The sequence below is a fragment of the Candoia aspera genome, chromosome 1 (genome assembly GCF_035149785.1).
Source record: "Candoia aspera isolate rCanAsp1 chromosome 1, rCanAsp1.hap2, whole genome shotgun sequence".
Taxonomy (NCBI): domain Eukaryota; kingdom Metazoa; phylum Chordata; class Lepidosauria; order Squamata; family Boidae; genus Candoia; species Candoia aspera.
Genome location: NC_086153.1, coordinates 68,279,880 through 68,307,783, shown reverse-complemented (window position 1 = coordinate 68,307,783; position 27,904 = coordinate 68,279,880). Strand labels below are relative to the sequence as shown.

Here is a 27,904-nt window from a genome sequence, read left to right as displayed (position 1 = left end):
GGGTTATATCCTTTATGCCCAATATCATGCTTTCAGTGACAAGGCATCATTTGTTTTGTCTCTATTATTTATTTTATGACAGTGTCAGGAGGCCGCAGTCGCTTACATCTCATTGACCTGGGAAGCTGTGTTAAACCTCTCAGCAAAAACCGTGAAGGAGGTTCTGGGCTCTGTCTTTCATTGTCTGCATTGGGCAACGTCATTCTTGCCCTTGTCAATGGCAGCAAACACATTCCGTACAAGTAAGTGAGTTTTCTCGGTCTCTCTTCATGTATCCCTATCTTACCTATCTGTGCAAAGCTAATGAATTGAATTGCAAGCTTGTAATAGTGCTGCACATGAAAGTTGCAGAGATAATAAAAGAGCCTCATGGACCAAATCCAGCTGTATCAAATCCATGGGCATCATTGATGGCTCCTTACAATGTTGTGCAACTTTTTTCTGGTCTGAAGGCTGAATTTGGCCTCCAAGTCACATGCACAGGACTACCCTCAAAAAGTAGTGGGCTGGAACAGGATAAGAATTTGTTTTGATTTGCATTTAATTAAAATTAAATACAATTAATATGTTTAGTCTGCATTTATGTACACAAGGGGTTTCCCTTTCTATCACATTAAAAGTTATAATTGGTAACTGCTTTTGGAGGTCGCTGGGGAGCTGCATTGATAGTTTTCAAGGCCTGCACTTGGTCCTGAGGCCTCAGATAATGGTTTATGACATACCAGTCTTCCTAACCAGCAGAGAAGATTCATTGCTGTACTGGGTATTTGTATTTTTGGGACAGATTTATTCAGGGTTATAAAATGACCACTTGCTTGCAACAAGAAAGAATCCCCTTCAGGAGATTAAGCATGGACGCGTTTACAATTTGGAAGAGAGCTCATTTTCTTCTTTGTCATGCCATTGCTTTCAGTATGATATGAATATCATTATTAGTGGCGTACTTGAAAGAAAAAATACAAATGACAAGCAGGTATGTGTAGAGCAGCAGGATACTTTGTTGTTGTTCCTTCTTTGTATGACTGGATTTATTTCATGTTAGTTGTTTGAAGACATTATTTTTCATTTATTTAAAACCATTATATCCTGCTGTTTGGCCTGAAAGACTCCCAGATCAAATTTGAGTTTCTTTTTAATTTATATCTACAGTATATTACATTTGTATACTAAATGTAAACAAATCTAAATAAATCCACTTACAATAAAATGAATGTCGTAAATATTCACTAACAGTAAGCAGTGTGAAATATTTTAATTGAAACTATAAAGGACAGATTAGATATAGAAGCTCCTTGAAGCACCTGGAGACATCCTTGATGGGATTCCAGAGCGTAGAGGCCACCACTGAGAAAGTTCTGTCTCTAGAGCCTGACAGTCTTGCTTGTCTTCTGTGGCTTACTAATGAGCACAGCAGCACTTCATAAAATACAGGTAGATTCATGTTTTTTTCAAGACTTTGAAAATATCAGTTTCTGCAGTCAAATAATACTGGTATGTTTTCTTGTGATGAGACCTGAAAGAAAGAATGTTAGAAATAAAATTAAGAAAATTCCCACTAGCCTTTGCCTCCAGAGCATTGGTATTAGTTAACTCCAGCAGTTGTTTTTCTTGGCAGTGTACATCTAGAAGAAAAGAAAAACCAAAGAAGTTTTGCATACACTATACTGGCAAGTGGCTGCTGCAATGGTTGACAGCAATTAAGCTACAATTCTTTTGGGTTCTTGTACACATGGAGATGCCAGAACATTTATTCATGTTTGCATCTATCTCTTGAGAAGTGACACAAAGCTGTCTCTTTGTAAGCTGCAAAGAGAATCTATTTGTTAAAGGAACATTTGGCCTGTTCAAATGATTTGCCAACCATCAAATAGAAGCAGTCCCAAGGATATAATTTATATAACAACACACAGAGCTGAAGTGATAGTGCCCAGTTTTGACGGAATAAGAATTCTGTAAGTAGAGCATGAATACTGTTTCTAGGATCAATTCTGGACAGGAATGGGCACTGGATTATATGTAATGAATGCATTCTGAAATATAGATGGATTATATCCAATTAGGGGAATGCATATGATCACGTTAAAAAAGAGATGGGCAAGGTTCAGATAGCACAGTAGGGAAGTCAGACTTTTAATGTATATGAACATCATTCACATGAGTCCTGTTTGTTGCATTCAACACGAAAATAAAAGAATAATTCAAAGTCAACAAGGAAGAAAAGGGTATTTATTATCTCATCCTTCCACTATTTCCCATATACCATATTCCCAATTAGGCTATATTTACAGGAAATGTTACTTTTTTTTTTTAATAATGGGAACCATTTCATATAACTTTCTTATACCTATTTAAATGTGGTACATACCACTTATTTTTTTAAAAAAGACAAAGATTCTGTAATAATTAAAAGCTAATAGGCATATGTATGCTTCTGAAATGAATATAGACAGGTTGATTGGAAACATGGATATTCAGTCTAGCCTCAGTTCTGAATGCAGTTTTACCCATTCATTTGTGCATACAAAGAAGAAGAAAATAAGAAGAAATTTTCAAACTAATTCTAAGTTGCTCACTTCAGCTGAATTAATTTATGAGCATCCAAATACAGTTATTTATATTACTTGGCTTATTAAACACCGCAACTCCAGGATGTTCCCAAGGATGTAAATAGGCTCCCAAAACAGGGCTCAGAAGATTCCTTGCATTTCACTTCTTCATTTTTCCTTTCTAAAATCTTTCTGGAAGTTGAAGAAGGGTCTCAGTGGGGTTTCTATTATTCTCAAGTTACTGGTGCCTATCTGTGACAGCCTTGACAATCTTGAGGAACACTGGGAGATTCCAGTCTACCACTTCCCACCACTGCTGGGAGATCAGGCATCAACTATTTCACTACAGCAGCCATCTTCATTAGAATATAAAAGGAAGATTTCAGAGGAGAATCAGTATACATTTTTATATTGCCAAACTTCTTGTTGAATAAGGAGCTCATTCTTTCCTAAGTACCAAGTGCGGTAAAAACCAACACAGTCTTCTAAAGAAGGTAAAGGAATTATGGCCCCACATGATCAAGTTTCACAGGACTTACTTAAGGCAATAATGAGAAAGTTTTATTGAAACGATTGCAGAAACCATTATTACTGCTTTATTTCTCTAAAAGCGTTAAATTATCTGTGTCTGATTTCTGAGATGAATGTACCTCTTTGGCCCTCCAATGAAAACTCATTTGCACAAATTCTAGATATTCCTTTATAATGATCATTGTTCAAAAAAAAATGATGCTGGTTGCTAGGCAGCAGTGGTAATAATTCATATCAATGCAAAAGTAATCATTTTATATAGCATTTATGAATTCCTTACTAAATAATATCAGTTTAATTTACTTTAGGACATAAATCTTACAAAATTCTACAGCATTCCTGCATCTTACTATCTAGTACAACCTAGAAATATAGCTTAGCTAGTATACTGTATATATTACACAGTAGAATTACTGGGATTTTTCACCTTTTGCTGATAATTGCTTTTAAAATATTGATGGTGTCCGATCATCCATAGGTTTACCAGTTTCAAGCACATAGGAAAGCCATAGAAATAGACTTGTGAATTTATTGCATTGTGAGTGATAAAAATGCAGAAAATCCATGTAAATTAAATAAGAGGAGCCTTTTTTTCCTTATTTACTACTGCATTGCATTTACTACCACTGCAATGACTACTTAAAGTGAAGCTGGCATACAGACAGCACATGGTTTTGAAATCAAAGAGCAGGTGGCAGCCATGGCCAGGGTAGCCTTTGCATAGCTTCATCTTGTGTGCTGGTTGCATCTGTTCCTAGACCAGGAGGCTCTGCTCACGGTCATTCATGACTTAGTCACTTGCTTTGGATTACTGCAACATGCTCTGCATGGGGCTTGCCTTGAAGAGGGCTTGGAAGCTTTAACTGGTCTAGAATGCAGTGGTGCACACAATTTTGTGTGCTCCAAAGTTTGCCCATGTAACATCACTGCTCCATAAGCTATATTGACTTCCAGGTTGCAATTTGAGGTGCTGGTTATCACCTTTAAAGCCATAAATGGCACAGGGCCAATTTATTTGTGGGACTATCTATCTCCAAGGGTTTTTGCCCATTCCACCAGATCCACCAGGGTGAGCACACTCCAGGTCCCCACATCAAACAGTGCCATCTTCCGGGACTGAGGAAGCATGCTTTCTCTGTCATAGTGCCTACCCTGTGGAACAGCCCCCCCCCCCCCGAGATTTAGATGCCCCTTCCCTCTTAGCCTTCCAGAAGAGTGTTAAAACTTGCCTTTTTCCCCAAGTGTTAGGCCCAGGGTATTACAGGAACCCAATATATATGTCCTTTTTATGGAATTGTTATGCAGTGCTTTGGTATTTACTTATTTTTTTTCTTGTATTATATTATTTTAGTTGGTTATGGGTTTTATATTGTTTTTGTACATACTGTTCACTTCTAAGAGTAATGTATTTTACATAGGCAACTATATACATTTTCTAAAGAATGTAAATAGAATTAGCATCCAATGTGGCCTAGATAAATTTGCCAGTAGTATGATGAGCTAAATGTTCTTTGCTGCTATCCAATGAGGTTTATTGCTCCACCCTGCAATCCTGATATAAAACTTTAGCATTTTGTTTACTGATGTGTACTCTACTGTCCCATGATCATGGTCACCTTCCAAATGGATCACTGCAATATGCTGTCCATGGGGCTGCCCTTGAAAGCATCTACAAGCTTCAGCTGGTTCAGAATGCGGTGGCAGGAGCAGTTAAGGGTGCACCTGGGTATGCCCACATCTCTGTTCTGCAAGCTGCATTGACTTCCAGTGTGTTTCTGGGTATGAATCAAGATGCTGGTTGTCACCTAGAAAACCCTTCAGGGCACAGGGCTAGATTATTTCCAAGACCACCTCTCTCTGATTGTTGCTACCCCCCTTCTGGGTTGACCAAAGTTATTGAGTTTTAACTTTGTTAGCCCCCCAGATTTGTTGTTGTGAGATGGGCAATCGTATAAATTGATTAAAATTAAAATGTTGGTTTCTTCTTCCCTGGGAAGGACAGTTCCTGGGAAAATTGGGAAAGCTGCCTGCCTATTAGAATTCCCTGTGATCTGACCACGTTGTTAATCATACAGTCATTTTAGAGACTACTTACATGGTTGAATGGAATACTGTAAGGGACTCCTGCTGTTGACTATCAGGTGAAATGGAATAGGCTCCTATCCCTGGTACTGGGGCCAGGCAAAGCCTGGAATTACTAAAGAAGCAGCATGCATGGGTCTTCTTTCCTCTTGGTGCCTGCTCAGCTGCAGCAAACCCTTCTTCACACCCAATATTAATGTGTGCCATTGAATAGTTATAACTCTCGTAACACTGTTTCTATAATGCTGGGCACAAGAACTGATTGTATTCCTGTGATAGTGGGATAAGATCAACAAGACACATATTACCCTACGTCATGATATCCTCTATGACCACGTTTGAACTCTGTTAGTTCCTATTCAGGCACTTTCTCAAGCATATTTATAACAATGTTAATTGCTATTTTTCTTCTAGTGACAGTGGACGCAACTGAGTGTTCTGTGTTTACGTTATACGTATATGAGAAGAGAATGCCAACATTTTACTAATAGAAAGGCGCAGTTCGGTGGAAGCTTAAGCTCTGTTAAAATGAATACAGTATAAGATAAAAACTCAGTCTGCCTTACTATTCGCATGTAGCTGGGAATAGTTCCATTGAACCAGATGGGTCTTACTTGTTCACTTGTTATTGGTGTGATTTAGTGTTGCTGATTTCAGTAGGACCATTGGTACTTGCTGTTTTAGGGCAGTTCAGGCACATGATGTACTAGATATTGTGACAGAAGAATAAAGAGAGACTGCTATGCAGAATTAGATATACAGTAGATGTACTTAATTATTAAAGTATATGTACAGTTTTTGACAAATTCACACAGCTTTAAGAGGGAAAGATAGCTGACAATGCACATGTGAGCCATTGCTCTGCACATTTTGCTCAAATGACGCCTGATTGGAACTAATTCCAGTTGAATTTATGAACGAACTGAAATAGTCTCATGAGCATCAGTAATTTTAATAAAAATATATAACACATCTTCCTTGTTTTCAGTGATTGCAACAATAACAATAACTGAGCAATAATAGATTTTCTCCTTCACAAAAGGCATGTCAGATTCCCCCTTGGAAGGCACAATTTGGCTGAAGATTTAACACAATAAGATAGTAATTAAATCTTTATTGTAATTCAAGAATGGTAGCCATTACAAATGGTTCAGTCTCTGACCATTATGGCTGACCCCTAAACTTAACATTTTTTCTAGATTCTCTTTTCCCATATCTTCCTCTCTTTAATGGTAAATAGGGTTTGTTTTTCACACCTGTAGGTGGCATTTGACTGTTTATATTCTCTTCATTCTTGTTTGGGAATCTTTAACTACTAATGAAATCCCAACAGGGCACAATAATTAAATTTTAACTAGTATTGGTTTTGCAGTCATGTTCATGGAAGATCTGAATATCATTTTTTTTTTTAAGAAAGCTGAAACATGCTCCTGAGAGTAGAAGTACGGATTTTTTTTTTAAGATGGCGCTGAGGCCGGGTGTGTTGCAGAGTGGGTCCCAATGGTAGTTTGTTTTTAATATGTTGCAGCAGGTTGGTAGTTTGGAGAGTTTATTTATCAAATTTTTCTGCCGCCCATCTCTCACATGATGACTCTGGGCAGCTATGAAGTTGGATGAAGAGGTGGTGGAGTTTCTGTGGATTTGGGCTTTTCCTCCACTGGACCCAGTGGATGCTGCTTTTTATCAAGCCCGTGCAATTCGTTTCCCTCATTAAGCTGGGGCGCGGTTTGGGACAGAATTACACGTGGCACTGGGGGCTCACCTCCTTGGTTGGGCAGCTGCTAGCTGGAGTGTTGGCTGGAGTGCTGCTTCCCCGGGACTGGCAGTTGGAAAACTGGATTGCTGGGTGTACTGTGTGTGTGGAGAGCTGCTTTACGTGGATCAGCTATGGTGCGCTGAGCGGTGTTCAACCACGTGGCAATGGAGAAAAGCGCGATGACAGAGGAGGCTTTTAGCTGGCTGGCGTGAAAAGTGCAAGCTCTGGTATGGTGACAACAGAGGCAACAATGGCAATTTGGAAATTAAGATCAAGGGATTTTGGAGGGTAGGGAATGGGCTGCAGCGGACGTGAGGTTGGACTGAGGTGTTGTTTTCAGCTCTACCCTTGCAGCTGTGACTCCCCTCCCCCTGTCTACCCATGCAGCCATTTTGCCTTCTCTGTGGGTTGGAGAATCAAGTAGAGAGACTGGCAGATCCGTAGACTCCATGGACAGATGAACTGGTGTTGGGGGTAGGAGAGGGTATTTCGTCCCCTGAATAGGGTCTGTTTCCCTGCCTGTGGGTGAGAGCTGCGGGGGACGGGGACTGATTGATCACCCTCAGAGTTATTTGACGCTGGTTGTGTGAGCTCCTGCCAATTGAATGAGAGTGGATTGGTGGGGGGAGGATGAGAGTATAGGGTGGAGTGGGCTGTTTCTCTGGAGGTGCTGAGTGCTAAGTAGAAGCAGAAGCACCCTGGGTTGATGGCCAGGAAGGAGGCTGTAACTGGAGATGTATGTATGGTGTGGAGTGGGGGACTACAGGCTTGGGCATGGATGAATTTAGCCAGGGGGAAGGGGGAGGTCTTGGAGGAGTGGGGGCAAGCTATAACATCCCAGTAGTGACAGGCATGGGAAAATTTGGTGGGAGACGAAGAGCAGGCCACTCATGGGGAATGGGCCAGAAGTATATTGTTCCTGTGGCACATTCCAGCTCCTTGAGCTCATTCCCAGGCCCCAGTTGGCAGACTTTCAAGGCGCTGGGCTTTCAGCTGCTGCTACTGAATGCCAGGTCAGTTTGTAATAAGGCCACCCTCATCCATGATTTGATCATGGATGAGAAAGCTGACCTGACATGTATTATGGAGACCTGGCTGGGAGAGGAGAGGGGAGTTCCCCTTTCTGAGATGTGCCCAGCTGGTTTCTGGGTGTGGCACCAGCCAAGACCCCAGAGTAGGGGCATGGGGTGGTGGTCATCCGAGATACTTGGGAGGCATCCAGGGGCACTGCTCCTCAGATTGCCAGGCACGAGACCCATTTGTTAAGTTGGGCTCTAAGAAGGATTAGTTGGGACTGTTGCTACTGTACCAGCCTCCCTGCTGCGTAGCAACCTCCCTGCCTGAGCTCTTTGACTCCATAGCTGGGTTGGCAGTGGAGTTCCCCAGGCTTATGGACTTGGAGGATTTCAACCTGCCTTCCTTGGGGGTGGGGTCAGAGATAACTTGGGAGTTCATGGCCACCATGACAACCATGGGCCTGTCCCAAGTCATCCAGGGCCTGACGCATAATAGTAATTTGCCTGACCTGGTTTTTCTGTTGGAGCAGTGGCAAAGTATTCTGAAATTGGGGGAGGTATTGGTTTCTCCCCTGTCATGGTTAGATCACTTCCTGGTGAGCCTCCAGTTCTCTGGCACCACCCTCCTCCACAGGGAGGTGGGGCCTATTAGATGGGCCCCAGGTGACTGGTGGACTCAGTTGGATTTCAGAGGGAGCTTGGGGTTGTTCCAGAAAGTCTGCTTCACAGCCTGGCTGAGGCCTTGGTAGCTGCCTGGAATGCGAGGGCAGCCATGGCTTTGGACCGGATCGCGTCTGAGCAGCCTCTCCATGCCCATGGTTCCTGTAACTCCCCGTGGTACATGGGGGAACTGAGGGACCTTAAGAGGGTTAAGAGATGCCTTGAGCACTGCTGGTGGATGACAAAGAGTGAAGACAATAGAACACGAGCTAGAGCCACAATTAGCGCCTACCTCATGGCAGTAAGGGCAGCAAAATGTAATTATTTCTCTGTCCTTATTGCATCTGGTTTCGGGTGACCCGAAGAGGGACTAATTTGGGGGTCTACCTTCATCTGGTGGGTAAAGTCACTCACATCCGCTCTGCGTTGAATTCCAGCCTTGATGCAAGGCCAGTGGGGGCTGGATGAAGTGGATTATCTGGACCCCTTTCAGTCAGGATTCAGGCCAGGATATGGAACTGACAGCATTGATCATGCTCTTGGATGACCTCTGGCAGGAGTGAGGTGGGGGCAGTGCTTCCATCCTTGCTCTTTGTGATCTCTCGGTGGCCTTTGATACCATTGATCATGGTATTCTTCTGGACTGGCTTCGGGAGTTGGGGATGGGCAGCACTGTGTTGCGCTGGTTTATTTATCTATTTATTTATCGCATTTCTCCACTGCCCATCTCAACAGTGACTCTGGGCAGTTCTCTTCCTTCCTCCAAGGTCAGTTCTAGTTGGTGTTGGTAGGAGGGGAGAGGTCCAGTCTACAGCCCCTACTACTGTGTAGGGTGCCACAGGGCTTGGTTCTCTTGCCCTTCTTATTTAACATCTACATGGGTGAGGTGATCTGACAGTTTGGGGTGAGGTATCATCAATATGCTGAGGATATCCAGCTTTATATCTCTTCCCCAAGCTGTCTGAGTGATGCCATGGATGTCCTGTCTCTGTGCCTGGAGGCTGTAGGGGCCTGAATGGGGTGCAGTGGGCTCTGGTTCAACCCAAGCAAGACTGAGTGGCTTTGGGTGTTTGGGCCTCCCAGTACCAAAGTGTTTCCATCTTTGGTCCTGGATGGGGTGGCACTGCCCCCAGATGGACCTGGTGTGCAATTTGGGGTCCTCTTGGACTCACGGCTCCTGCTGGAAGAGCAGGTGGCAGCCGTGGCTAAGAGGGCCTTTGCACGCCTTCGGGTTGTGCACCAGTTATGCCCATTCCTGGACCAGGAGGCTCTATTCACTGTCACTCATGTCTTCATGACCTCCCGTTTGGACTACTGCAATGTGCTCTACATGGGGCTGCCCTTGAAGAGCATTCAGAAGCTTCAGCTGGTACAGAATGCAGCTGCCCGGGTTGTAAATAATGTCGGCTACTCGGCACATGTAATGCCGCTGCTTCAGGAGTTGCATTGGTTGCCAATGTATTTCCAGTGCAGTTCAAGGTGCTGGTTGTCACCTTTAAAGCCCTTCATGGCTTGGGACTGGGTTACCTTAGGGACCATCTTTTCCCAGTTGTTTCTACCCGTCCAATCTGGTCCAGCAGGATGGGCATGCTCTGGGTCCCATCAGCCAAGGAATTTTGGCTGGTGGGGACCAGGAGACTTGCCTTTTCTGCCGTGGTGCCTGCCCTCTGGAACATCCTCCCTCCTGAGATTAGGATGGTCCTGACCCTTTTAGCTTTTCGGCCTTAAGACCTGGCTTTGTGCCTGGGGCCCCAAGTGTGCAAAGGGCCCCATTTCATGGTTGTGCTGACACCAATGGTTTTTAAGATCTCTTGGCTGTATTTATATTTAATTTTTTGTATTGTTTTAATTGTTTGATTGTTTTTATTATTGTTAGCCACCCAGAGTCACTGGTCTGAGATGGGCAGCTATATAAATTGAATGAATGAATGAATGAATGAATGAATGAATGAATGAATGAATGAATGAATGAATGAATAACACAGCTACATGGTGTACCCAACAACATCAAACACTAGTTATGCATTCAGTCTAAAATTTTGGGACTAACATTGAATTTTAAACTTTAGGATTAAAACCTTTGGCCTAATTTTAGGTTTACTGCTTCTTTCTTCTTATAAATATATCCAAAATTCTGTTTCTAAACTTAGTTGTCTTTAATAGTACAAACTTATCTGCATAATTAATATCCAGAAACTGACATAAACCTGAAAAGAATTTATACTAGTATAGTTCAATTAGATAGTTACAAATATAGTCAGAGCCTATCATGATTTCAGAAATTTGTAGCAGTGAATCCCGATTATCACTTTGGATGAAACAACCCAAATAGATGCCAGTTTTTCATTCCTGCCAAGTCTGTCCTGCTTCTCTGTTTCTATTGTCCATCCTCCTGGCACAAAATAGTATGTTTGAAGGGAAATGCCTATTTTTATATGTTTTCATAGGTTGTTTGGATTAGTTTGGGTGCTGTTCCTTGTATAATTGGTTTATAGCCCATTTGTTAGAGCATTTTGTCATGTACTAGCCAAATCAAAGCATTAAAGTCGAAACATTTCCATTCCTTTAATTTACCCCCATTGAGAGATTTATACCACTTGGGATGTTTATATGGTGATTAACAGTGCTATAACAAAGAATCTTAATTTGAAACTTGGCAAAGCTGCCTTTTATAATGCCTTTATATGAGTCTCTTATGTTACTATTTAAATCAAATCATACATTTATCCTTCCCACTTGGAATAATTTGTGTGAATGCTACCTAACTCTTCAGATGAGCAGGTGTGATGCTGATAGGACTGAAAGACAAGTAAGATTTTTCTGGCATTTTCATTTCCAGTGAGGATTTTTGTCTACTGGATATATATAGTTATCCACTTTTCATCGTCACAAGCTGTACTGATTTTTGTAAACTTTAATTTCTTTACTCTAAAAGTCATCACTTAAAGGATTGGAGAATTCATGCCAAAATACAGACTCTCTTGTGAAGAATGCATAAATTATGCTCCTAATTGATCATTGTTTGTTATCTTCTCTGGCATTTCAATTCCATTTGGTTTCCTGGTTTTCTCTTTCACAATAGTGCTTAGCAAGAACATTTTATCCAGGATACACATTGAGCACATGCAGACGTTCATGAAGTCTTGTTGAGACTTCATGTATGGAGGGTTATATATGCAAAATGTAAGCTAACTTTGCACCCTAAATATTGACATGCACATTAGGTACTGATAAATGATCAGTGTTATGCTGTATTTGCCTACAGATTTTTTTCTTCAGAGAATTCTGGTTTATTGAAATCGTTGCCCCTAAAGACAGAATACAACACGAATTCCTATGAATGGAAGATTACACATATCCTTGTTGCCAGAACCATTTCATACCTTCATGGGTTTCAGATCCTTAGTAATACAGAGAAAGCCATCATTTTGAAAAAAAAAAATAGGGAAAAACAATATAGATGAGAGTGCTTTCAGGAACTGCCTCCTTAGAAGCTGTATTTACCCACTCAGCTCCTTTTTTTCCAATAAAAGACATGACTTGGGGGAAGCAAGGGTATCCTAAGGAAAGTCTCTCTTCCTCTAGAGCCATCATTTTGAAATTTGCATTAGAAGGTCCCCCAATACCCAGTGCGAGAATATAGGAGACTGCAAGGAGATAGAGAAATCACTGAAAATCACTTACTCCTTCCTTTGCCAGAAAACATACATCAATAAGACACTAACTAGACACCACTGAAAGGGCAAGCGTATACTTTCAAACAATATCAAACAATTAAAGACATCAGCTTTGTTTGTTATTTTGATAATGTTGTCTTGATATAATTCTCAATGCTCCATGTGTTGCTTTTTTATATAAATGTTGTTATATAAGCAGCACATAAATTACCAGCATTTGTATCATTCACTTACAATCACTGTGATTAATAAAGGACACATCTTCCTTCGAGTTAAAATAATTTCTTCTCGCAATTATGTTATACAACATGCACAACTATTTTCTTGGCATTTCCAAAGATTTTTAAACATTTTTAATTTCCTACCATATAAGGAGGTCAGATGAGAATCTCTCATCCACTGTACAGTGATGGACAACATTTTAAAATTCCTATACCATTGATGATTACTGCAAAGATACTCTAGATTTACTTGCTGTTTCTATATTACATATGTATGTTAATGTGGTCATGTATAATGGAGCTGTTCATGCTTTGAAAATGATTTAAAGATCATTTACGTAATACAGCTGAATTTTACATCTTTGGCATATATATTTATTCAGCTTAGACTGGTTTAGATACTTTTCCTTTGAGCACCATCTCCTCTGGCACTACTCTGTTTTTGGCTCTGCTCTGTTAACCCCCTTTCTTTTAAATCTTGATTGTACCAGCAACAGAGAAGAGAATCAGTGGCTGAAACATTCTCTCCTTCCTAAATCCCACATATCATGAATTCCATGAAATGTAGTTTGCCAGACCTCCCAAAGTCTCATGTTGGCCAGCAGAGGTGAAGAATGAGGGGGGGAGGGGACCTCTTCAGCCTTAATGAAGCCAGTCCCAGGCCAAGTAAATGAAAGGAAAGGGGATGTTGAAAATGCTAACTGGATAGCAGTGTGGGTTTCTAATTTAGAATTAGGTCCAGAAAACCAAACGTTTTTCCAGGAAAATGGTTAATAACCCCACTGAGAGATTGTGGAGGGTTAATTATTTTTTTTAACTTGTCACACTCTGGTTTATATTGTTTCATTGTGTTTACTTCCAGCACAAACATAGCTCTTGTAAGGGCAAATCTGGATCCAACAATATGGAGAGCAGAACTGTAAATATGATCACTTGCTTTTTGTGTTATATTTGTGATGGTTACGTTGATTTTATGCTAATCTTCCTCAGATTATCTTTCCCTCCCTTTAAACTTGTTATTCACAGATTTTCTTTGTTACCTATAGTAATTTATACACTGTTGCACTATTAATTCACACCTTAGCGTTCAGAACAAGAATCAGAAATGCTCATTCCCAGACATTTCATTCATTAAGTGATACTTCAGTGAAGCAAACAGTATGTTCTTTAATTTAGTTTTAAACTGCTAATACTCTAAATCTGTTAAATTCTCAGAGTAGGACATGGGAGAGGTTACTGCTGAAGTTGCTATCCCTCAAAAACATTTTCTGCATATTGAAGTCTTTGTGATTTACATAGTTATATCATACTTCACATCTATGTAAGAATGATTCACATCTTGGAACTACATATTGAATTGGGCTCACTGGGGTCATCCCTCACTGCAGGGAGATGGGACCTATTTGGGTGGCCTGCTCCAGGTGATTGATAGACCCAGTGGGATTCCTAAGGGAGCTTAGGGTTTTCCCTGAGGACCTGATGGGCGGTTCAGTGAGGTCTTAGTTGCTGCCTGAAATGTCCAGGTAGCTTCGGCCTTGGATCATATTACTTCTATGCAGCCTCTCCCTGTGCATCGATCCAGGAGCACCCCTTAGTTTATTAAGGAGCTCCAGGAGATGAAGCTCTAGAAGATCTCCTCCTGGAGCACCCTTGGAGGAAGATCCAAAGTGACTCTGACTGAACATGGTAGGATCCCATATTCGGGATTACCTTGTGGCAATAAAGGTGGCAAAAGTCAGTATTTCTCTGCCCTTATTGCATCTGCTGATAGCCGTCCAGTGGTTCTTTTTAGGGTGACCCAGTCCCTGGGGAGGGGGAGTAGAACAGGCCACTGGAACATCTGCAAGGCCACTGTGAAGAATAGTCAGACGATTTGGTAGATAAAGTCAGTCAGATCGGCTCCAAGATAGACTCCAACTGGTCAGGCCCAACTGAGGTTTCTGAGGCTTTGTGATGAGGGATGAAAAAACTGGGATGACACCTGAGAAGATGGAGAGGGTTCTCTCCTCTATTAGTTTGTTGTTGTTTATTCATTTAGTCGCTTCCGACTCTTCGTGACTTCATGGACCAGCCCACGCCAGAGCTTCCTGTCGGTCGTCAACACCCCCAGCTCCCCCAGGGACGAGTCCGTCACCTCTAGAATATCATCCGTCCATCTTGCCCTTGGTCGGCCCCTCTTCCTTTTGCCTTTCACTCTCCCTAGCATCAGCATCTTCTCCAGGGTGTCCTGTCTTCTCATTATGTGGCCAAAGTATTTCAGTTTTGCCTTTAATATCATTCCCTCAAGTGAGCAGTCTGGCTTTATTTCCTGGAGGATGGACTGGTTTGATCTTCTTGCAGTCCAAGGCACTCTCAGAATTTTCCTCCAACACCACAGTTCAAAAGCATCGATCTTCCTTCGCTCAGCCTTCCTTATGGTCCAGCTCTCACAGCCATATGTTACTACAGGGAACACCATTGCTTTAACTATGCGGGCCTTTGTTGTCAGTGTGATGTCTCTGCTCTTAACTATTTTATTGAGATTTGTCATTGCTCTTCTCCCCAGGATTAAGCGTCTTCTGATTTCCTGACTGCAGTCAGCATCTGCAGTAATCTTTGCACCTAGGAATACAAAGTCTTTCACTGCTTCTACATTTTCTCCCTCTATTTGCCAGTTATCAATCAAGCTGGTTGCCATAATCTTGGTTTTTTTGAGGTTTAGCTGCAAACCAGCTTTTGCACTTTCTTCTTTCACCTTCATCATAAGGCTCCTCAGTTCCTCTTCAGTTTCAGCCATCAAAGTGGTATCATCTGCATATCTGAGATTGTTAATGTTTCTTCCAGAGATTTTAACTCCAGCCTTGGATTCCTCAAGGCCAGCTTGTCTCATGATGTGTTCTGCATACAAGTTGAATAGGTAGGGTGAGAGTATACAGCCCTGCCGTACTCCTTTCCCAATCTTAAACCAGTCTGTTGTTCCGTGGTCTGTTCTTACTGTTGCTACTTGGTCGTTATACAGATTCTTCAGGAGGCATACAAGATGACTTGGTATCCCCATACCACTAAGAACTTGCCACAATTTGTTATGGTCCACACAGTCAAAGGCTTTAGAATAGTCAATAAAACAGAAATAGATGTTTTTCTGAAACTCCCTGGCTTTTTCCATTATCCAGCGGATATTGGCAATTTGGTCTCTAGTTCCTCTGCCTTTTCTAAACCCAGCTTGTACATCTGGCAATTCTCGCTCCATGAACTGCTGAATTCTACCTTGCAGAATTTTGAGCATTACCTTACTGGCATATGAAATGAGTGCCACTGTTCGATAGTTTGAACATTCTTTGGTGTTTCCCTTTTTTGGTATGGGGATATAAGTTGATTTTTTCCAGTCTGATGGCCATTCTTGTGTTTTCCAAATTTGCTGGCATATAGCATGCATTACCTTGACAGCATCATCTTGCAAGATTTTGAACAGTTCAGCTGGGATGCCGTCGTCTCCTGTTGCCTTGTTATTAGCAATGCTTCTTAAGGCCCACTCAACCTCACTCTTCAGGATGTCTGGCTCAAGCTCACCGACCACACTGTCAAAGCTATCCCCGATATTGTTATCCTTCCTATACAGGTTTTCTGTATATTCTTGCCACCTTTTCTTGATCTCTTCTTCTTCTGTTAGGTCCTTGCCATCTTTGTTTTTGATCATACCCCTTTTTGCCTGGAATTTACCTCCAATGTGTCTAATTTTCTGGAAGAGGTCTCTTGTCCTTCCTATTCTATTGTCTTCTTCCACTTCCGCGCATTGCTTGTTTAAAAATAATTCCTTATCTCTTCTGGCTAACCTCTGGAATTTAGCATTTAATTGGGCATATCTCCCCCTATCAGTGTTGCCTTTTGCTTTCCTTCTTTCTTGGGCTACTTCTAGTGTCTCAGCAGACAGCCATTTTGCCTTCTTGGTTTTCTCTTTCTTTGGGATGTATTTTGTTGCCGCCTCCTGAACAATGCTGCCAACTTCTGTCCAGAGTTCTTCCGGGACCCTATCTACTAAGTCCAGTCCCTTAAATCTGTTCTTCACCTCCACTGCATATTCCTTAGGAATATTAGTGAGCTCATATCTAGCTGATCTGTGGGTCTTCCCTAATCTCTTTAGTCTGATCCTAAATTGTGCAATAAGAAGTTCGTGATCTGAACTACAGTCAGCTCCAGGCCTTGTTTTTACTGACTGTACAGATGTCTGCCACCTTTGGCTGCAAAGGATGTAATCAATCTGATTTCGGTGTTGTCCATCTGGTGAAGTCCATGTATAAAGCCGTCTCTTAGGTTGTTGGAAGAGAGTGTTTGTTATGCAGAGTGAATTGTCTTGGCAAAATTCTATCAGCCTGTGTCCTGCTTCGTTTTGTTCTCCCAGGCCATACTTACCTGTAATTCGAGCTGTCATTTGACTGCCCACCTTAGCATTCCAGTCTCCTGTGATGAAAATAACATCTCTTTTAGGCGTGTTGTCCAGTAGGTGCTGCAGATCCTCATAGAACTGCTCTACTTCAGCTTCTTCAGCATTTGTGGTTGGGGCGTATATTTGGATCACTGTGATGTTAGATGGCTTGCCCTGAATTCGAATTGAGATCATTCTGTCGTTTTTTGGGTTGTATCCAAGCACTGCTTTAGCCATTTCACTATTAATTATGAAGGCTACTCCATTTCTTCTGTGGTCCTCTTGTCCGCAGTAGTAGATCTGGTGGTCATTTGATGTGAAGTGGCCCATTCCAGTCCATTTCAGTTCACTGACGCCCAGAATGTCTATCTTTAATCTTGTCATCTCACCAATAACCACATCCAATTTGCCCTGGCTCATAGATCTTACATTCCAGGTTCCGATGGTGTGTTGATCCTTAGAACATTGGATTCACCGTTCACCACCAGCACCGTCGGCCGCTAGCCGTCCTTTCGGCTTTGAGCTAGCTGCGTCATCACGTCTGGGGCTAGTTGAGCTCATCCTCTGTTCCTCCCCAGTAGCATTTTGACCATCTTCCGACCTGGGGGTCTCATCTTCCGATGGTATACCGACATATCTCTGGTTGTACTGATCCATTTAGTTTTCACGGCAAGAATACTGAGGTGGGTTGCCATTACCTTCCCCAGGGATCGCATTTAGTCTGACCTCTCTGTCATGACCTTCCCGTCTTGGGTGGCCCTTCACGGTTTAGCTCATGGCATCATTGAGGTGCTCAAGCTCCAGCACCACGACAAGGTAACGATCCTTTGCTGAAGTCTATTAGTTTAGATACCTCTTTATGGGTTGTTAAGGTGGCCAGGGAGGTGACCTGTGGTTGAATCCATGCTGTGGTGTCAGCCTTGTTGACAGAGGGAATTATGCTTTCAGCCTTGAAGGAGGCAGTGGTGTGCCCCCTCCTCAAGAGGCCAGCCTTGGGCCCAGTAAATTTGGACAGCTACTATCCTGCCTCCAACCTTCTCTTTTTGGGAATGTTTGTTGAGAAGGTGGTCAGCCCACTGTTACAGAAAACCCTGGAGAACCCTAGACCCAATTCAGTTGAGTTTCAGGCCAGGATTCAGTACTGAGACAGGCGTAGTCACACTTGTTCACCTGTGGAGGAACTGAGATGGAGATGGTACATTCATCCTAGTGCTTCTGAATCTCTCAGTGGTCTTCAATACCATCAACCACAGTGTCCTTCTGGACAGGCTGTGGGGGTTGGGAATTGGGGGCATTATTTAAGAGTGGTTCTCATTCTTCCTTTATGGCTGGTTACAGTCAGTGTTGGTGGGGAGAATTTGTTCTCCATGTGGGGTGCCACAAGGTTCAACATTCTTTCCTCCTTTTTAACATCTACATAAAGCCACTGGGTGAGGTCATCTGCCAGTTTGGAATTGGATATCATCAATATGCCAATGATACCCAATTATATCTTTTGATCCCAGGCCGGCCAAGTGAGGCTGTTGAGGTCCTGTCCCAGCACCTGGAGGCTGTGTGGGCCTGGATGGGGAGGAACAAACTCCAGCTCAATCCTACCAAGACCAAGTGGCTGTGGATATTAGGAATCTGAGGAATTTCCATCTATATTCTTGGATGAGGTAGTGCTTTCCCACTCAAGTGGCATGCAACCTGGGGGTCCTCTTGGACTCACAGCTCCTGCTCATTGAGCAGGTGGCAGCTGTTGCTGAAGAGGCCTTTCCATGGCTTCATCTGGTGTACCATTTGCACCCCTTCTGGGATTCATAGGTCCATTCATGCCCTAATCATTCATTCATGATGGTCATTCATGCCCTAGTCATCTCAAGGCTCATCTCCTTCATTACATTCCACACAGGGATGCTCTTTAAAACCACTTGGAAGCTTCAACTGATCTAGCAGCAGCACACGCAGTGATGGGCATGCTTTGTTATGCCCGCATGACACCTCTGCTTTGCGACCTGCACTAGTTGCCAGTATGCTTCCGGGTAGAATTCAAGATGTTGGTTATTATCTATTAAGCCCTACATGGCATGGAGCCAGGTTATTTGAGGGACTTGGTTTCTGCCCAGCTGATACATGCCAGCAGAGTTCAGGTGCTCCAGGTCCATTTGATTGAATAGTGTCATTTATCAGGACCCAGGAAGCATGCCTTCTCTGTCACAGTGCCTGCCTTTGGAGTGAGATCCCCCCTGAAATCTATGTGAACCCCATCCTGTTGGTGTTCCATAAAGCCTTGAAAACTTTGTTCTCCCAGGCCTCAAGTTGAGATGGATGGGGCCCCATGTTGGGTCTTCTTATTTTTGTTTATCTCTGTATGTATTGACCAGATCTCATTGTTTTGGTTTGCATTCAATCTTTTATGGTAATGTATTGTGAGCTGCCCAAGATCAGTTGGAGTTGGGTGGTGCTTGAATTGAATTGATTACATTGATCCTAATTAGATTTTTCTCTGAGATGTAGTATTCTTTGATGTAGTGGTTCTTTGTTCTTTGTTTGTAATAAGTTTCACTCATTTTTGTTTTGTGCTTTTATATTATTGATTGGGGTAAGAATACACTCCGGCTCAAGTAATTTGGCAGACAGTAGAAAGAATATAATGTTGCTATTATTGACCATGGTAAAGAGTTACCAGAACTGTTGAATGTTTTATCCAATTAGTCTGATAGCAAAACAAGCAGTACTGATGAATCATTTTCTGCCCATTGTTGAGCTCCCCAGAATAGTTAGGAAGGGCACATGGGATACTCAGAAGGGAGGAAAGGAAGGGAAAATCCTGTTCAGCCAGCTGACATCCTTCCTGTGACATTTGATGTAGTTCTGTGTCCTAGAGACATGATAACCTACTCTGATTCAATAATCTCTGTGTTGGTTTTATTTATAGCATTTCTCAAGATTAGTACAGGATGACAGTGTTACCCACAAAAGTGACTTATTCAGAAATGCTGAGACCTTGGGAAAACAAATTCCCTTTTTGGAATTTGGAACTACTTTTGGTTAAAAGAAAAGGCTTGGTAATAATGAGGTTTGTCTTTTCAGCTCAATTCTCTTTGCCTTTGTCTTCACTGTAGCTAAAGACGTAACACGATTTCACCCCTGGGAGGTGAAAAGATGATTACTTCATAGCCATGTAAGTTTTTAATTAAGAACTAATTACATTTTTATCCCAGCTTTTTTCCCAAAAAACTCAGGGTAGCTTATACAGTTCCCCCCATTTTAGTTTCACAATAACAGTGATGTAGAATAGGCTGAGACCTAGTGACCAATTCAAGGTTACCCAGTGAGCTTCATGGATCAATACAGTTCTGAATGAGGCTTTCGTTGGTACTGGTCCATGACTAATTGTGTAGTTATGCTCTACGAAGCAAGGGGGAAGGTATGACTTACCTGTATATTATCTGTGGCAAGGAAAGCTTCTTGTTAACCTATTTGTCTTATTGTTCAAGAGGACAACAATATACAGTACATGGAAAGGCAGGTGGTTCCAATTTAATTCATCTTCAGATGGCATCCAGTATTCCCCTCAGATATATAAGTAAGTAGAAATCCAAGTTTTCTTCTCTGGAAATGGAATGACTCTTCAAATGTATCTGTCTTATGCGCTGTATTTGTGCTATATGTGTCTATATGGAGACAGATGAAGAGCAAGCTTACATTTTTTTGTAATACAAGCTTGATTTGGAGGGAAAGGAGAATGCAAATACATCATTATCACCACAGAGATTAGCAGTGGTGTCACTGGCTGCACTGGAACAGCACTCCTTGGGGACATTTTCCTTTCATGTGACCTAGGTATGATATAAATACACATTTATGCAATCATTTCTTCTGCAAGATGAAGTCTGTTCCTTTGTGTATGATCATAAACCCTCTGAAAATGACTAAGCAGGTTCTGCCAAAAGTAGTTTCCTGCTCTAACTGTAATATAAGGGATGTATATCACATGGGAAAAATAAGTAAATCTGAACTATCAGAAAATGTTAGCAAAGACATTGTTTTTCACACTCTCCAATCACTCATTTAGTTATTGATTATATTTATTTTGTGCTCACTGGAGAGCTTGCTATCTTTCAGAATTAATTGGATACAAAGACAGAGTGCATTTCTGAGGCTATAAGTACATAATTGAACTCTACAACAGTCCTTAAAAATCTGTGTACAGAATAATACACTTGTTAAGACTTGTCAGTGGTGAGATGTAATTACGTGGAAGTAATGAGTCCTCTGTTACTTACCTCTAAGTAAATATTTGTGAATTGGTTTCCCTGATGTCACTCTCTGGTTGTCAAGGATAGGCACACCCGATGCACCCATACGTCTGTATAAAAAAATCCCAGAGAGTTTAAGATGATTTAAATAATAGGATTAGCATAATAATGAAGGTTTGTAATTACTGCAGTTTGCTGACAAATTAGAGAATATCCAGTCCACAAAACTGCCTCTGAGCTTGACCGGTATTATGCTGTAAACTAAGAAATACAAAAGGTGTGGCAAGAAAGGGGAGACATCTTTTTCCTCAATTATTTCAGTACCACAAAATTTGTGAAACATGAATCTTTAATATGGGCCCTATGCATCACAACTATGAGCTCTGAGCCTATAGAGGAATTCAGCTCTGGCCTTGAGGAGGAGGTAGAAAAGGGGAAACACTTGCTAAGTCCCAGAAAATAGGAAGCATGAGAAAAAGACTGAGAACAACCCTGCCTTAACATTTGTGTCCTTAAATAGGGACAGTGAAGGTTTTCAGGACCCTGTTAATGTACCTGACAACAATAATGTAGCATTCTTAGAATCCTGCAGTATCTATTTCTTGACCTGGCCTATCTCAAAGGGCTGACTGAACCTTCTCAAGAACATGATGCCAAGCAAGGGTGAATTGTTTGTTCCTACTGTGCATGTTTGCAGGTGAAATTTTCCCTTTCCCTTTGGTTGCTTTTTGGTCACTGCAAGAGTCACTTCTAAGAGAACTTTCTCTATGTTATCATCCAGAACTGAGCTGGGGATAGTTTTTAAGTTCTTCCTTTGTTTTCGAAAATGTTGCTTTCTTTTCCTTCATTATTTTGTTTAAATTTCTACTGAGAAAAGAGATGATGAGAACTTTAGAGATATGGATCCCAATCTCAAGTCTTTTCTATGACATGCAAGGCATATGACCTCTATTCCTATTTTTGTAACTGCTTTAGATGTAGATATTCTCTTTGCCTAATGTGTTTTAGAGAGGCGCATAAAATTAATGCCACTATTCATTGTCAAAAATTCATTAAGAAAGCATGACACTATCGGTCTTCATATCCCATGGCTGTTTTGGAAGAGGTCATTGTTAGCTGGGAGACTGCCTGAATCCCCATTGGATACCTTGCCTTCAGAATTGTTTGCTCCAGATTTTGAATACCACCTTATCAGAATCCTCAGCAGTCGCCAAGAGAGGGTTGGCTTGCCTATACCTGGATGCTGCATTACCATTTCACCATACAAAAAGTTGAAAGGAAACTAACATTACAAGCATTTTTAGGGGGAAAATGCTTAACACCTTCACTGCCATCACCAACAGCAATATTAACTTTCTGTTCTATACTCCTTATGCCAACAGTGCCTCCACTGCTCTCTTTATATAGCATGAGGCTGAGTACATAGTTTCTTAGCCCATACCTATTGGTTTAGTCTTAGAACATGTAATAAGGGACTTCCTCTGTTACAATATCTGGAGACATGATATTCTTGGTCCTGATATTCACATAACTATTCACCTGATGTGGGACGCGGTGGCGCTGCGGGTTAAACCGCTGAGCTGCTGAGCTTGCTGATCGGAAGGTCGGCGGTTCAAATCCGTGTGACGGGGTGAGCTCCCATTGCTAGTCCCAGCTCCTGCCAACCTAGCAGTTCGAAAACATGCGAATGTGAGTAGATTAATAGGTACCGCTTCGGTGGGCAGGTAATGGCGTTCCGTGTAGTCATGCTGGCCACATGACCACGGAAGTGTCTACGGACAAACGCCGGCTCTTCGGCTTTGAAATGGAGATGAGCTCCTCCCCCTAGAGTCGGACATGACTGGACTTAATGTCAAGGGAAACCTTTACCTTTACCTTATTCACCTGATAATCATTGACAAGACAGAACTTCACCAGTTCAAAGAGACTCCTCAGGCTCCAATTTCTCATATATTCTGATCCATAGTACAGTGATGATTAATACTGATTTTTCTGCTCCTCATGATGGCCCTGGGATTATTACCAAATGGATTGGAAAGATACTGATTGGGATATATTTTGTAGTGCCATTCATCCTATCATAGCCCTGTAGTCCAGTACTATACCCCTTTCATATCCTGTGCACCTCTTCCTCTGCAGTGATCTGAAACAACCTCATCACCATTTCAAGATAGCATAGAAACAATGATATTTGCTGCAGCCAGTGGGCTGACCATATCTGTCCCTAATTTGGCAGAGAACTCACTTCCATCAATTCTGCAACTCTACTGCAGTATATATAAATTTTGGCTTCCGATATTTCACCATCTGAAGCAACATCTTCTGACTCCAAACAGCATCAGTTGAAGTTGGAGGAACTTTCTCAGTCAGCCAGTCAATTTGGATGTGGTGCTAGGAAATGGACTACTCTTTGAGATTCATATGCTGAGCAATTACTGCACGTAGCAAGACATTTCAAAAACATCATCACTAGTTGCCAAGGTTGTTTTCTAGGTTATTCATTCTGATTCTATACATACACTTCCAACCTTACTGAAATCTGCATGGAATCATTGACAGAAATCTGCTGCTGTGTTGGCCATTATGGGATGCATGGAAAGTTTATTACTTCATTGGTATTCATTCAATATCAATATCATTCAATATCAGTATTGTTGCACCCAACACCTAACTATTTGGTTACCTCAGGGATATACTGGATCTCTGAAAAATAACGAGGGACAAAAACTCAATGCAATGAGGTATCTCTCTCATTTGATTGATGCTCTTCTATTCTATATTGAAATTAATTGAGTGTATCTGAAACAATATCAGCTAGAGGATAAGACTTTTTTTCACACTGGATGAGAAAAGAGGCCTGAGCACTCTCTTTGTTTATAGGTTTTAGTTCATTTATTGAAACTGTTGGACTTTGATGGCACACAGTTGTGAACAACAGGACTATGCTAGAAAGTATATAACCATACACAACAACTACTATTTTTCAGTGACAACCTCTTCAGTGCTAAGACTGATGACACTATGCATAGAATGCAAGATGTGAAAAGGATGTCGTATAAGATAGGTATAAAATCTGCAAGCAGAATCATATTCTCAATATTACCCTTGGTTCCATACTTCTAACTGTAATTAACTTTCCCATCCATCTTTGACTCCCGGTAGGAAGAAATCTATCTGACAGTTGCAGAAGTGATCACTGGTTTGTGAGCTCATCCATCATGTTAATATAGATTTGATGATCTACATGGTGCTTCTAGATTTCCATGTTTCATTTCAGGCCTTCCATTTGGTTCCTCTTTTATACAGTATTCTGAGACATGGGAATCTCTTATAATAGATATGTGGTTGTTGACCATAATCCTGTACAGTTATGCCTTTGAGATCTTGACCTTCTCACACTTGAGCAATTTTCATCCTTTTCTGCTTCTGGGATCATGCCCAGAAGGGATATATGCCTTGCTGAACAAAAAGACAGTTAAGTCTATACCCTTCAGTTCAGCGGGCAAGAGCTTTTCATCTTCAGAAGTTGCATACAAAAGTAAGGTGGAGAAATACAACTAGTTCTAGATTTTTTACAACTGAACAAGGACCTCCATGTTTGATAGTCCCACTGGAGGGAGGGATTTGCATGTATAGATTTGAAGGATTCAAACTTTCACATTGTAATCTGTCTCCAACACAAGAAGTATCATCACTTTGTGCTATCATGGCCTCCTTGAAGTTAGAGAAAGATGTGAAACTGTCTGCCTTTTGGAGGACAACAGTCTGGCTCCCAGCCAATATAGACAGATTCTTCTACTAATGAGCAGAATCCAGCACAGGTGGCTAATCACACTGATAGTGATGAAATGCCAAAAGACCTTGGCCAAGTGCCAAGTATGAAAACAAGGATACAAGAAAAATGAATGAAAGATTTCTCTGTGCCTTTGGAAAAAAATGCTAGCCAATTTCCAGAATTTGCTAGAATTATGGTGAGATCTATTTTAAAAACTGATTAACAAACTTCAGCTTTGTTGTGAACAACCACATGTCAACATGACCAGCATCTCTGTTTCTCTGAGTCTCCTGTAATCATATTCTTGGGATGCTACAGCTTCTGATCTTATACTTATATCAGTTCCTTTGGCATCTTTCACCTGGCTTCTGTAATTATTACAGCTTTGCTCCTGGGCTGATTTACCTTGTGCTCATGCACAAGGTAGGATTTCTTTTCTCCTATGACTGATACAGCTTCTGATTGTGGCTTGGTTGATCTAAGGTTACTGCTTAAGACTCCATGCATTCTTGACTTCTGGTGAGGACATGGTCAGCTGGATGTCCCCAAAGCAGCAGGGACAGCTCTGCGGCAGAGATCGGTGACCAGAAGGCAAGTTCTGGCCATTGAAACCTCTCCAGAAAAAGGAGATATCATGAGATTGCCCACATGCACTTTGGACAGCTGCTCCTTGTGAGTAAACTGCAGGAACTGAGGTTTTTGCGGTTGTCTTGTGATTGTCACAGCTGGGAGTCAAGGGATTCCATCTAGGCTCACAGTTGCAACATAGCCTATATGGACAAAAAGCTTAGCCAAGCCTCATTTCTTAATCACTTTTGGAATTGCCTTTTAATTGCTTTTCAACTATTAAGAACCTTCAGATCACCAAGTTTTACCACATTCTCTGGGTGAGTCTCCTTCAGTCCTTGGAGAAAGAAGTTTTAAGTGCAAGAATAAGGACTTTAAAAAATGCAGGGGGGGGGAGAATAAACAGCGAAAGCATGATTAGAATCTTAAATTTGGAAAGTTTTAAATGGATTAAGGGTCCAGAGGAATTTCAAATAATTTTGAAATTAATTATAAGAAACTTTCTCTTGAGAAAATGCTGTTGTTTTAGAAAAGAAGATGATAAGATGGGACTTTGAAGGTTGGACACTAGAGGGAATCAGAAAGAACTAAAAATTATAGTTAAAAGAGAACACTTAGATTTGGCTCAGTGATACAGAATGGAGCAAAATACTTTAACTTTGGATGAATTGAAGGATATTTGTGAATAATGGACTCAGAAGTTAATCTTAAGAATGTCTGTCATAGACAAACTGGTTTTAAACAAGGTTATAGAAGAGGAAGAGAGGCAGTTTGGCATAGTAGTTAAGGCATTAGGCTAGAAACCTGGAGACTGAGTTGTAGTCCCACCTTAGGCACAAAGCCAGCTGGGTGACCTTGGGCTAGTCACTTTCTCTCAGCCGTAGAAAGGAGGCAATGGCAAATCACTTCAGAAAAACTTTGCCAAGAAAACTGCAGGGACTTGTCCAGGCAGTCTCCAAGAGTTGGACACGATTGAACAGATTTAAAAAAAATAGTAGAGGAACAAGTTTTACTGGACAAGATTGAGACTGAGGCTGATTTGAATATGGATTTAAAAATGACAGGTTACAAGAATTATATGGAAAAAGATGTTACACTGGATATACAAATGAAAGCGGCTGAAGTTTTAATAATTAAAAGAGATGTACAAATAAACCAGAAGAGTGACTTGGATAACTTTTTTATTCAAGTTATTTTATTCAAGTTTATTTTATTATGGATTCACAAAAGAGACTTTTTGAAGTTTTGAAGGATTTTCTGAGAAGAGACAAAGAGAAAATGAAAAGAAATCAAGTGTTGGGATATTATTTAAAGGATCAAAGATCAAGATTGTCAAAACGAAAGGGAAGGAATATAAAGTTGGTTTATTTGATCAACCAGATGTTGTAAGACATTGTACTTGCTGTTAAGAAGGGGGAAGTCATTTCTTTGTATATTTCTTTACTATTTTCTTATTTTTCTTTCTTTTCTATTTTTCTTTTTATTTTAATTTCTGCACTTTCTACCTTTTCATTCTTTTATGCTCTTTTAGTTTGTATCAGTTTTTTTATCTTTGTAATTGTAAACTTTAATAAAATTATATGTATGTATGTATGTATGTATGTATGTATATACACACACACACAGAGTATATAAAAAGACTCCCTGCATTCTTGACACAGTTCATTCTGCAGTTTTGAAACTGTTTTCTTCCCTTATCCCCTTTGGAATCTCAGCTATACACACAGTCTCCTTGTTCTGGCACAAAGATAGCCCATTAACAATTTCCCAAGCACACTCCATCTGTATCTCAGCATGCTTCTGCAGCTGAGACAGCCCAAGGACCGTTTAAAGCGCCATGCTCTGGATGTGGTATTTTCCCCATTATCCTGTCTCAAGATACTATGTGCAGATAACCTAGGGTGTTCATCATAGTGGCAGCCTGAAACAACATGTTCTTGTGGGTTCAGTTGTTTCTGCTGGTATCCCATGGGACCATTCTCTTCAGTCTGGTCCCTGGCTTCTTTGCATACCCTGCAGTGACATTATAGCCTCCATGAGTGGGCGAGGGGTAGGAAAAGAAAAGAAAAACTAGATTTGGATTGGCCAGAGGAAGATGCCAGAATCAAGACAGAACTTTTTGAATCTGTTGATGAAGAGAAAATTTTTCACTAACAGAGTTGGTCAGTTGTTTTAGTCATTAATCTGCTTTCAATAAAACTGAGTCCATAAGCTGAGTTGGGCGATTCTTTGATGAGGCACCAGCAACCGAGTTCCTGTACTGATTAACATGACGACAACAATCCCTTCCTTTCACTCTTTCAGTAGCCATAGGGATTGAACCAAATGTATATCGGCATTACTAGCAGACCTTTAGTAACATGGTGTCTCTAATCACCTTTACATGGACAACTATTACTGATTGCTGCCTCCAGAACTCTGTTACTG

General features: G+C 41.3%; 1 protein-coding gene across 1 annotated transcript in view; it reads left to right on the top strand.

Moving 5' to 3' along the window:
* The window catches only part of KIF26B (kinesin family member 26B), a 333,909-nt gene that overhangs the window by 252,012 nt on the left and 53,993 nt on the right, over window positions 1–27,904 (top strand). Inside the window, exon 10 of the mRNA XM_063306130.1 lies at window positions 83–242. Coding sequence (XP_063162200.1) covers window positions 83–242 — 160 coding nt within the window. The remainder of the gene's footprint in view (window positions 1–82; window positions 243–27,904) is intronic.